The sequence below is a fragment of the Balearica regulorum genome, chromosome W (assembly GCF_011004875.1).
Source record: "Balearica regulorum gibbericeps isolate bBalReg1 chromosome W, bBalReg1.pri, whole genome shotgun sequence".
Classification (NCBI taxonomy): domain Eukaryota; kingdom Metazoa; phylum Chordata; class Aves; order Gruiformes; family Gruidae; genus Balearica; species Balearica regulorum.
This window is the reverse complement of record NC_046219.1, coordinates 6,984,322-6,996,595: the sequence shown is the minus strand read 5'-3', so window position 1 is coordinate 6,996,595 and position 12,274 is coordinate 6,984,322. Positions and strand designations below refer to the sequence as shown.

The following is a 12,274-nucleotide window of genomic DNA, read 5'->3' as shown; positions in this document are numbered from 1 at the left end:
GCTCAAAGAATTCAGATACCGTGTATCAATAATGAGGGGAAGAAAACAATGCTCAGAATCAGTCTTGCCCAATCCTTCCTTTAATTCCTCCCTCTTCTTCATTCTCACATTGGTTTTCACAATCAGATGTAGTCACGAAGCTGGTAAATTACCTCTAGCTACAAAAGCTGACAGGCTGGCTTCATGAAAATCAATGACAAAACTCACACTCATTTCAGAAGAACCAGAACTTCATCTGCACTGTAAAAGGCAGATTACAGATCATTAATATTGTATTGCTTTTGCAAGAGTATGAGATGAGCAGAACTGTCATTTTGGCACTATTTGGCACAAGACTATTTTCAAGCTACTCAACTACTCCAGTCAGTTCAATACATAGGATGGCTGTGAATCAGCTGAAATCATTTGCTCCCTAGTTCCCTCTAATAATACGAGCATTTGGATCTCATTTTCAAAGTAGGCCACATATAGAGAGGAAGAGTTGGCCAAAGATTCTGGTAGAGACATGTCAGTCCTTACAGAAGCCTCAACAACTGAAATGCAGTTTCAACAAAACAACCTTTATTCTGTTTGAAGACTTACTACAATTTCTAAAGCAACTTAAAACCAAGACACAGCTCCATCAACTCTATAGCTTGAACAAAATTTCAAGGAGGCATGTTTTCATTGTTGCCTTTTAAAGGCAATCTGCAACCCACTTTACCCTCCACCTCCTCAAAGACCATTTTAAACCAAAGTAATCTTAATATTTTAAAGACATTTAACAGAACAGAGCTTTGTTTTTAAAAACAAGAATAAAAAAATAGCAGCATCTTGGGCAGCTAATGCAGTCTCATTAGGACAAGTGCAATGTAATGTTACCAACTCCCACAGTCCAGTTTAGTCTTCTACTGCAGTAAATACATGTTCTACATAAAGTGTTGCATTTTGGAACCTTGTCCCATGAGAGGCATTGTGCTTTGAGCTGCCCATTTCTAAAGTGACCCTGGAAAAAAAAAAAATCAGGATTCACTTTACCAACTTAATACCATGCATAGCAAAAGAATTGTGTGAAAATAGGCAGTTTTCCCCATTAGAAGCATCTGAATGTTTTCCCAAGCATTATTATTTTGTTGCCAATTACAAGACAAAGCCATTTCTTTACTACAGAACAGTTGACACTAAATAGAAAATTTGAAGATTTGGTTTTACAGACTGCTTGACAAGATTTCTTAGATAAGTGAACCATACAGACAAGCTTTTTTTTAAAAATAAAAAAACCAAACACCACCACCACCAAAAAACACCACCACAGAAACTCAGTTTTCTAACTGTATTTGGAAACATGCTGCACCCACAAAGGTCTAGTGTGCATGTGTCTTTAAACAAAGTTAATGATATCACTTATGAATTCAGCAAAATGATCATGTTTGGTGAAAATGCATCTATACTGGGATTTATTCGTACATAAACTCAGTAAATGTGCACACATATGCACAGATATGCATCCCCAAACCTGCAAATTCAAATTTCAACTTAAGGAAATCAGAAACTCCTAATTTTGCTTGTGGGTGTTGGTTCTCTGTATTATGTCTCATACCTTTCAAGGGCCTTGTGAAAGTGCTGCTACAGTGGATTTAAAATAAAACAAAAAATTCACCAAACCAAAAAAACATACTAAAACAATTCCCACCTTTGAATCATATTAGATGCAAAACCTACATGTCAATAGAAATATAGAAAAGCACCATGTTTCTTTGGTTATATCCACGTGCTTTTCTTTTGTATATATTAGCCTGAGATCAAATCAAAACTGGAGTGAATGATATGGTAAACAAAGGACAAACAACTCTGCAGTGAATAGGGCTTTTTGCAGGACACAGCTCTGTGCATTAAGGAGGGAGGGAAATGCAGAGGCCACATAATACCTAGGTACCAAAGAAAACCCACTCATGCCCACTTTGAGGGCATAAGTGATCCTTGCAAATTGCATAGACCCTGTGTAGGCAGAACTTCCCCTTAAGAAGCCCTAAGCACTCATCCTCACAACATAGTGCTTATTTCTCATTGTTGCTTGTGCAAGAAAAGCAAGTGCCAAATTTGTGCACATGCTATTTTTTTCTCTGCTGCAACCACAGATGAAGAGTAGTAGTACAGCACGGCAGGAACAAATGATATCCATACTGGGCTGGGCATGCTAAGGATATGGCCCACTGACATGACAAAGCAGAAATTTTCTTAATATGAGGAAAATTAGATCCAAATGCCTTAACTACCATAAAATTTCTTGAGAAATACTAAGTGAAACATCAATTCAGATTACATATATTTTGCTTATAGAGAAAAAAGCACAACACAATTTTACTCATAAAATATTTAACATTCAAAATTTAATATATGTCCAAAGTGTTAACTTGCTACAAGTATTAAATTGTTGTATTTTGACCTAATTTGTAACTTTAAGTCCAGTAGTATGACTGTCATGCTAGAGTAATTGTTGGCACTTTTCATAGTAAAGAGAGTTATTAGTAAACCAAATTTACATGGTCCTATAGGCCTGAAAAGAGGACGGAATGAGGAAGGGAAGGGATGAAGACTAAACTTCTATTCAGAACAAAATATTCAGAATAATTTTGTAAGTAAGTGGTGACTATCCCAAAACATTAATGTTGGCTGAATCTTGTTTCCTGATATAAATTCTGGTAAGAAAATACACCTATAGGAAATCAAAGATCAAAATAAAATCAAAAGTCTTACAGCCTCAGAAATGAAGGAATAATGTAAAAAATAGAAGATAATATAAAAACTACTGAAGAGTGGCAAATTTCTTATTATTATTTCCAATAGCCTAATAAGCACTGCATACTTTGAATTAAAACACATGTATCTATAAAACAGAGCTATTATGAGAAAACTCCATGGGTCTTACTCTTGACTGTGTGTGCAACTCCCTTTAATAGTAATGGGCCTTCCCTTTGCATCTCAGGGGAAGAATAAATTCATACCTTCATTTAGTGAGAAGTTTTCCAAAATTTCTCTGAACTTCATTACTTTATCAATTTGCAATGCGTGAATTTCCTCAGTGGTCAGGACAGTAAATAACCATTGCAAACCACTCAGTGAATTGTCCCCGAATTCCTAACAAGTTTAGTGGGATTCATGTATTTGTTTCCTTTAACTAAATCATAATAAGTCTCTGGTGCTTGAAATGATTGAATTGTTCACTTTGATACTGCCTCAGTCTACAAACTTATGAAAATAAATCCAAAATGTTAAATATGAAAGCCTAATCATTTTCAAAACAGATGTTTTCCAATCTTAATTAGCTCTATGTTGTATCCAATTGTTCTGAGTAAAGGTGGGAGCTTTTTTCACAATACTAATACAAAAAAAACAATCCTAGGCAACAGTTTAGAGAAACTTCCTTCATATGAAATGAAAATACCTTGACAGGCTGACAAAAATTCTGCCACAGTAGGTCAAGAAGTCATTTATTTACTCTGAAGAGTGGATTCATTCTGAAATCCAAACTATCTACTCCAGTAAAAATTTTTCCTCTATTTTTTCTGCAGTCACTATCAGAGAAGGATACGCAATTTTTCATCTTCCAAATACAAAGACAATCATGATAGAAGTTCAAAATTTTTCAAGAAGCAAACATAGCACAGTACCATATTCTAAAGATATCTCTGAAACAATATTGTTGGACTCAGTGATATTTTGTAATGTTCATATATTTTTTAATTGAATAAAGCTTATCGGACACCATCCAACAAAATATTTAGTAAAAAAAATTATGAACTTTTAAAACTTTGAGCTAGTAGCTCAATATTCTATATAAAGAAAATTGTAAAATATTTCATAGTTTTAATTCTGAAGCCAACTCTTGTTGGCTTCCTGTACATTTTTTAAAAAGCAAACAACAAAATGAATAACAAAAAATAATCATCAGGAAAAAATATTCTCAAGCAAAAGAAAGAAAGAAAGAAAAAAGATGACAAGGAAACAAGAAAAGCAAGATTAACCTGTAGATATGCTTGAGAGAAGACTACAGCCTAAAGAAAATTGAGTATTGCATAGCATGGTCTAAGAATTCAGCTTTCAGCAAACAGAAAAGGGAAAAGAGAAGCAGTTTGGTATTGACAGTTTCCATCAATGATAGTTAGTCATCCAATACTATGTAGATTATTATATACTGTATGTCTTTGAATGTCTTGTTTTCTTCAGTCTTAAATATATTCTTAAAACAGGATTTTAAATGTCTAAACAAAACACTTCCTGGCACTTCACTATTACAATTCCTCTGAACAACGTACTCTAACTGAAGCCCTTTTAAAGTGTCCCTTAGAAATGAAAGTGCCATTCTGCTACATATCATACACCAGAAACCAAAACATCCAGAGTGATGCATGTCTGGATGCACTGAGTGCAGCAACACCAAATCCAAGCCAGGTCGTGACCAAGAAATTCCAATAACCAAATGACAAACACCTCCTACACCTTGTGTCTGGAAAATCCAACGTTCTAGCTGGTAAAGCTTCAGAAGTGGTTGTAAACAAGCACCATGGTTAAAGGCCCCTATGTCCCTGCAGGGAGACCAGGTTAGGATTTCTCTCTCTTGTTTTTCTTAAGTAAAAAAAAAAAAAACCAAACACTTCAGACTAGAAACATACGTTCACAGCTTAATACTGTGATCCCTCCAATTGCAGATGTGAAGGAAAGCTCTAATGCCATCTGAAGACAGATAGCTTTGATACTGCAGCTCAAATTCTTGAGTAAGGTTGAAAGGAGCCTTCTCTCTCCAAAGGCTTCAATGTTGTCAAATCTTTTCTTTAGAAAAAAGCAAACAGCCCAGAGTATTAAGATCTTCATCGCCTCTGTTGTGCATATACTGGGTAGGCTAGTGTGACATTGAGAGAGTCATTGTGCTGCACGAGTGATGTGTGTTGATAATGTAGCACCAGTTCCTTGAGTGAGTTGTACAAGTTATATGGCTCTGCAAATCCATACCCAGTAGGTGTTTTGTTTATCACACAGTGCTTTACTTCTCCATCCACCCTAAAGAGGAAAAAAACCCAAAACCCAACCAGTTTTTACTTTGTCAGTACAGTAAAGTTAAGCTAGAAAATATGGTATTGGCAATAAATCTGAGTGCTAGTCACTACACAGAATTCCTGTATTCTGTGGTGGGATAATGGTAAAAGCCTAGGTTTAACCAAATTCCCAGATTCACAGATTGGCAGGGGTTGGAAGGGACCTCTGGAGATCATCTAGTCCAACCCCCCCTGCTAAAGCAGGTTCACCTAGAGCAGGTTGCACAGGATCACATCCAGGCGGGTTTTGAATATCTCCAGAGAAAGAGACTCCACAACCTCTCTGGGCAACCTGTTCCACTGCTTGGTCACCCTCAGAGTAAAGAAGTTTTTCCTCATATTCAGATGGAACTTCCTGTGTTCCAGTTTGTGCCCATTGCCCCTTGTCCTGTCACTGGGCACCACTGAAAAGAGTCTGGCCCCATCCTCTTGACATCCACCCTTTAGATATTTATAAGCATTGATAAGGACCCCTCTCAGTCTTCTCTTCTCCAGGCTAAACAGACCCAGCTCTCTCAGCCTTTCCTCATATGAGAGATCCTCCAGTCCCCTCATCATCTTTGTAGCCCTCCACTGGACTCTCTCCAGGAGTTCCTTGTCTTTCTTGAACTGGGGAGCCCAGAAATGGACACAGTACTCCAGATGTGGCCTCACCAGAGCAAAGTAGAGGGGAAGGATAACATCCCTCGACCTGCTGGCCACATTCTTCTGAATGCACCCCAGGATACTATTGGTCTTCTTGGTCACCAGGGCACATTGCTGGCTCATGGAGAGCTTGTTGTCCACCAGGACTCCCAGGTCCTTCTCCACAGTGCTGCTTCCCAGCAGGTCAACCCCTAACCTGTACTGGTGCCTGGGGTTGTTCTTCCCTAGATGCAGGACCCTACACTTGCCCTTATTGAATTTCATATGGTTCCTTTTTGCCCACTTCTCTAGCCTGTCCAGATCTCACTGAATGGCAGCACAGCCTTCCAGTGTGTCAGTCACTCCTCTCAGCTTAGTATCATCAACAAATTTGCTGAGGGTCCACTCTGTCCCCTCATCCAGATCATTGATGAATATGCTGAATAAGACTGGACCAAGCACTGACCCCTGGGGCACACCACTAGCTACAGGCCTCCAACTAGACTCTGCGCCACTTATCACAACCCTCTGGGCTCTGCCATTCAGCCAGTTCTCTATTCACTGTTGTGTTAGCTTAGGGAGACAGGAGATAGGCAGGACTTAGCAGCTGCACATAAAGGAGTGCATCCATGCTCTGGTTTCCCTTTTTATCCATGAGGCTCATTTGTGGAAGTGGCACAGGTTGAAGCTGTGTAGGAAATGGAGCAGCAATAAGGATGGCCTCAGGACTTATTGGTCTGCTTCTAAGCTCAAAGATCCAATGGGATCCATGCATATGCAAGTGTCTATCTGCCACTGGCTCAAGGTAGGTGCCTCAAATGTTGGTTACATCATTCACAAATTAGGGTACGTACACAACAGAGCAGGCATAGCAGCCTTGTTTGCTGCTGTTTCGAACAAGGAATGTTCCATCTCGCTTTCCCCACAGCAGGTTTTCAGCTTGACTTCTATTGATATTTCCCACATTCCACATTCTCTCATCATGATGGGGCAAGTCCTCATCGTCTTCTATCATAAAGTATTGGCTGTTGAAATAGGACAAAATTTGTTTGTGAAACACATTGCAGAGCAAAATCCATTAAGTAGCCCCCCTTTCACATTACTTGAAAAAACAAAAAAAGTCAGTGGTTAGTAGGATGCCTCGTTGGTAAAACTAGGGATGTAAACCATGTAATACTGCAACATTTTGACTACTGAATACAAATAAAATAGAAGTTCTGGTCCTTGTTTCTTTTAAAAACACTCATGTAAATCTGAAGAAGGATATAAAAGGATGCTGCGTTATCTTTCAGAATCTGCTGCGAGCACTTCGGTACTTCAACTGTTGCTCACTGTTTTGGTAATTGGCAAGCCCAATGAAATCAATACCCTCTGAATAATCTTCATTTCCAAAGATCAGAACACTTGGTCAGCAGTGAAAAATCATGCAATGTATTGACTACAGCTGCTGCTTGGGAAAGCTATGAGCAGTCATATAAGTAGACAGGTTAATTATTCATAGGGGAGATGGCTTTGTGGAAAGGGTGGAATAGTAGAGTGCTCTCTCTCCCTATAACCAGATTATGAGAAGAGCATATAATATAGGGCCTTCTCTACCAAAACAGCCACCAACTATAAAGCTGATTCTCAGTTATACAGATCCTTCTGAACTAAAGCCCACCATCAAAGATGTCTCTGGTTCAGCTGTGTGGACACCACTTTGATATTCTGTAGTTCCAGAGCTCCTCACTTGCCGAGTAGCCTGCACTGATGGGCCCTGCCTCTCCTGCTCAGCTTGCAATCAGTCTGTGTTTGGCTAATGTATTTATTCTTTCTGTAATAGGTTTTTAATCAGTTTTCCTTGTTCTAAGAAAACATGACTTCTCACTCATCCACAGTTCTGTCTTTCTGAAGATTCTCAAAGTAGTTTACAGAAATCAGCAATCATCTCACACAGAACACACAGAATTCGTTTTTTCAGAAAGAGGAAGGGTTCTTTTGTTTCAGATTACACTCTCGAGCTCCCTTATCCCATTGTACTCCTTTGTCTTGCAAGATATTCAAATGCATTCAGCAGTGGCTCTATTTTCAACCAGCACCTAGAGAAAGGTATTCCTATTTTTACTGCTGCTCATTATACTGATTTTTTTCTGCTCTACAACTTTAGAAAAAAGTCATATTCTGAAAGTTTAATTTTTCAGCACAAACCTGAGCGCTTACCAGACTTGCTGGCAAGGAGAGTCACAGAGTGAGAGAAAAGGAAGATTTTCTTTAAACAGTTTCACTTACTATTTTGATGCTATGTTAAAACCATGACCTGGCATTGTCTACTGTTTAACTGATGGGAGAACCACTGGAAACGGGTGTCTATATATTCTCCATCATATCATCTTTGAACTGTGCTAAGACTGAGTGAACAACATGGCTTTAAGATGCATATGCCATTTTTATCCCCTGCTTCTACCAATGTAGTCACAGCAGAGATGCACAATTTCCAGGATAACAGTGGGAGACTCATTAAACCAAGCCAAATTAAAATAGAACACTAATGTGGACAAAACTAGAATGTAAATCCACAAAACAGTCATTGTCAGTGTGCTGCTTTTGCTATATGTTCAGCCAGGCAGTGTAAAAGGCATGCACAGGAGACTACATCAGCAGAAAATGTTGATATGAATATTACATAGAAAACTCTGATTTTCTATTTGTTCATTATTCACTGTTACTACATTTTTGATATTTTGTGGCTTGCTTTTGTTTAGATTTGGTTTACATTTGCACCACCCGGGTGCTTTTTGCTTTTTTCCCAGGAATGAAGTGAAATGTATTCAGTAGCCAAGTCCCAGTCAGAACCTATACTAAACTGAATTGATGAAGTGACAGAATACTATTCTGCCATTTCCCAGAAAAATTAATCAAACCACACAACCAGAGAAAGACCATCCTTCAGCATACACAATTTTATCATCTCCAATAGCAATGCGATATGATGTGGGTACCACTATACTAGATAACACCACAGTACCAACACTTGAAATTTGGAAACAGCCTATCCATTCCTAAGACACCTTCTGAACAATTTATCTATCCATATGACGTCTCTACAAGATATTGATGCCTTACATAGGTTAAATTCTAGTACTTTGCTATAGTAACTGGATTATGCACTTCCCTGAATAATGGCAGAGTAGGGGGTGAGATCAAGTCTTTTCTAATACTTGCATTACATAGGCTGCCATGTGTTAACAGTGTGCATTGTTACTGGAGAGCTAGGCTTGAGATTTCCTCTGTGTGGTCCTGGAATTAAATATGCTTTATTTCACTTTTGTGTAAGATGACTTGAAATACCAGTATTTATATCTTTTAATACTCACTCTTCTGTATTTTCATTTCCAAGCCATTCATTAAGCTTCTTTTGCCGAACACCTTTTTGAGTCAGCCACCTGGACAATAATTGCAAATAAAATTAATTGTTAGTCACAGAAGTTAGATGCCAATAAAAAAAAAACTTTTAAAAAAAGTTTTGTTAATTAAGAATGATACTCACATCAAGTACTGATCTCTCGTCTTCCTCAGCTGTATGAGGTCTGGCTTAATGCTGTTCATACGCTTGTCTATCTCTCTATATTCAGCTGCTTGCTTCTTTAAATCCTCTTCTAATCTATGCCTGCTGTCCACAATTTCATTTATTCGAGACTTCAGTTTTTCATAGTTGTGCATAATTCTGAATGGAATAATGTGGTAGGTTATACTCTGATGAAGTCTTATTCATGACTTTATATCTGCTATTTTCTCATGTACACATTTAAGAGAAGAGATTATTTCTGTAGATGTAGGCACACGTTTTGCAAGTTCACATCTACCCTATTTGAGGCTTGCTGTGCTTACAACTGAACAACTTTAAACTTGCCAACTTGCTTTAGTTTTAGGCAGATCTATATTTGGCATTGTTTCTTTCTTCAAAGTCATACAATTTGAAATATAAACACTGACCTTTGTATTTCTTTTTCATTTCCTTCCCATTTAAATTTTTCAATGTATTCCTTACTGTATCTTTCTTGTGTCTGGCACTGCTCTTCAAAAATTTTTATTGTTTCATTAAATGCTTCAATAGCTGTTCTTTTCATTTGAATTTCCTGAAAATAAAATAGTTATTAAAATTGTTATCAGAGGGGATGATTTATTGGCCTGTATCACAGAAACACTTCAGTATGTTGTAACAGAACGACGTGGTTTAGCCCCAGCCGGCAGCTGAGCACCACGCGGCCACTCGCTCACCCCTGCCCCAGCGGGATGGGGAGGAGAATGGAAAAACAAAGGCAAAGCCTCCTGGGTTGGGATAAAGGCAGTTTACTGGGACAGCAAGGGAGAGGAAAAACAATCAACAACAGTACTGATAACAGATATTCACAATGGGTGATAACAGAAAGCAATCTACCGATCCAAGGACCAACCAACCGACTGGACACTCAACCCATCCCGGAGGCACGCCGAGCCCGCCCCTCCTCGACTAGCCCCCTTTTATGGTGAGCATGACGTCCCATGGTATGGAATAGCCCCTGGCCAGCTTGGCTCACCTGCCCTGGCTCCTTCTGAAAATTAACTCTCTCCTAGCCAGAACCAGGACACTGTCTTCCCAAAAATATTCTTCATGTGCAGTACAGGAACTTTATCTCCTTCTACAGGTCGTGAAACTTTTGATGGGGCAGGGCCACTTCGATTGGTAGATCCCCTTGCGTTAAGTAACCAGGCGGCCTTTGCTTTTCCCAGAGGCTGGTGCACGATAGGGCATCTAATACACTCATTCGATGCCATGCTCTTTGGCCCAGGTGTCTATGAGGTTGTTCTGGAAATGAGTCCTGTTGTCTGACTCAATTCTTTCTGGGGTGCCATGTTGCCACAAGACTTGCTTTTCAAGGCCGAGGGTAGTGTTTCGGGCGGCGGCATGGGGCGCGGGATATGTTTCCAGCCACACAGTGGTTGCCTCCACCACTGTAAGAACATAGCGTTTGCCTTGCTGGGTTTGTGGGAGCGTGATGCAATCAATCTGCCAGGCCTCCCCATATTTCTCTTTCAGGCATTGTCCTCAATACCGCGGAGGCTTTCATGGCTTGTTTGACTTGATTGCAGCGCATGTTTCACATTCATGGACGACCTCTGAGATAGCATCCATGGTCAAGTCCACCCCTCGATCACGACCCCACCTATAGGTTGCATCTCCTCCCTGACGGCCTGAGGCGTCATGGGCCCACCAAGCTAGAAATAATTCACCCTTATGTTGCCAGTCCAAATCCACCTGAGCCACTTCAATCTTGGCAGCCTGATCCACCTGCTGGTTGTTTGGATGTTCCTCAGTGGCCTGACTCTTGGGTACGTGGGCATCTACATGACGTACTTTTACAATCAGCTTCTCCAGCTGTGCAGCAGTATCTTGCCACAATGGGGCAGCCCAGATGGGTTTGCCTCTGAGCTGCCAGTTGCTCTGTTTCCATTGCTGCAACCACCCCCACAGGGCGTTTGTCACCATCCATGGAGTCAGTACAGAGGTCGAGCATCGGCCACTACGCTCTTTCAGCAACGTCTAGAGCCAGCTGGATGGCTTTCACTTCTGCAAACTGGCTCGATTCACCTTCTCCTTCATCAGCTTCTGCAACTCGCCGTGTAGGACTCCATACAGCGGCCTTCCACCTCCGATGTTTTCCCACAATGCGACAGGACACATCAGTGAACAGGGCATATGGCTTCTCATTCTCTGGCAGTTTATTATACAGCGGGGGCTCTTCAGCACGTGTCACCTCCTTCTCTGGTGACATTCCAAAATCTTTGCCTTCTGGCCAGTCCTGGGCGATTGGGGTTTCCTATTCGAGCCCGCTGCGTGATCAGTGCAACCCCCTTGCTCCACGTAGCATCGGTCGCATGATGTCTAGAGGGGACCCTCTCTTTGAACATCCAGCCCAGCGCCGGCAGTCGGGGTGCCAGGAGGAGCTGTGCTTCAGTACCAATCACTTCTGAAGCAGATCAAGCCCCTTCATATGCTGCCAATATCTCTCTTTCAGTTGGAGTGTAGTGGGCCTTGAATCCTCTGCGTCCTCAAATACAAAACCCTAGGGGTCAACCTCAAGTCTCCCCTGGTGCTTTCTGCCAGAGACTCCAGGTAGGGCCATTCCCCTCGGCTGCAGTGTAGAGCACATATTCTTTACATCTGGTCCTGCCCGGACTGGCCCAAGAGCTACTGCGTGAACGATTTCCTGCTTAATTTGTTCAAAGCCTTGTCGTTGCTCAGAGCCCCATTTGAAATCATTCTTCTACTGGGCCGATTGATAAAGAGGGCTTACAATTCAGACTGTAATTTGGGATACGCATCCTCCAAGAGCCTGGAACGCCTAAGAAAGGTTGTGTTTCCTTTTTGTTAGTTGGTGGAGACATAGTTGTTATTTTTTGATCACATCCATTGGGATCTGACGATGCTCGTCATGTCATTTTATTCCTAAAAACTGGATGTCCTGTGCAGGTCCCTTGATCTTACCTTGGTTTATAGCAAAACTGGCTTTCAGAAGGGTTTGGACTATGTTCTGCCCTTTCTCTAAAACTTCTGCTGC

At 40.5% G+C, this 12,274-nt stretch overlaps 1 protein-coding gene across 4 annotated transcripts in view; it reads right to left on the bottom strand.

Moving 5' to 3' along the window:
* Positions 1-475: 475 nt before the first annotated feature.
* LOC142599177 (phosphatidylinositol 3-kinase regulatory subunit alpha-like) overlaps positions 476-12,274 on the bottom strand; it is a 37,818-nt gene continuing 26,019 nt past the window's right edge. For 3 of the 4 annotated variants that reach the window (XM_075739024.1, XM_075739025.1, XM_075739022.1), the window contains 5 exons: positions 9,669-9,811; positions 9,223-9,399; positions 9,050-9,118; positions 6,551-6,721; positions 477-5,037 (listed from right to left, as the gene is read on the bottom strand). In XM_075739024.1, coding sequence (XP_075595139.1) covers positions 4,848-5,037; positions 6,551-6,721; positions 9,050-9,118; positions 9,223-9,399; positions 9,669-9,811 — 750 coding nt within the window. In that variant the 3' untranslated portion in view covers positions 477-4,847. Of the gene's footprint in view, positions 5,038-6,550; positions 6,722-9,049; positions 9,119-9,222; positions 9,400-9,668; positions 9,812-12,274 lie in introns of all 4 variants that reach the window. The other variant, XM_075739021.1, reaches the window with a different exon arrangement.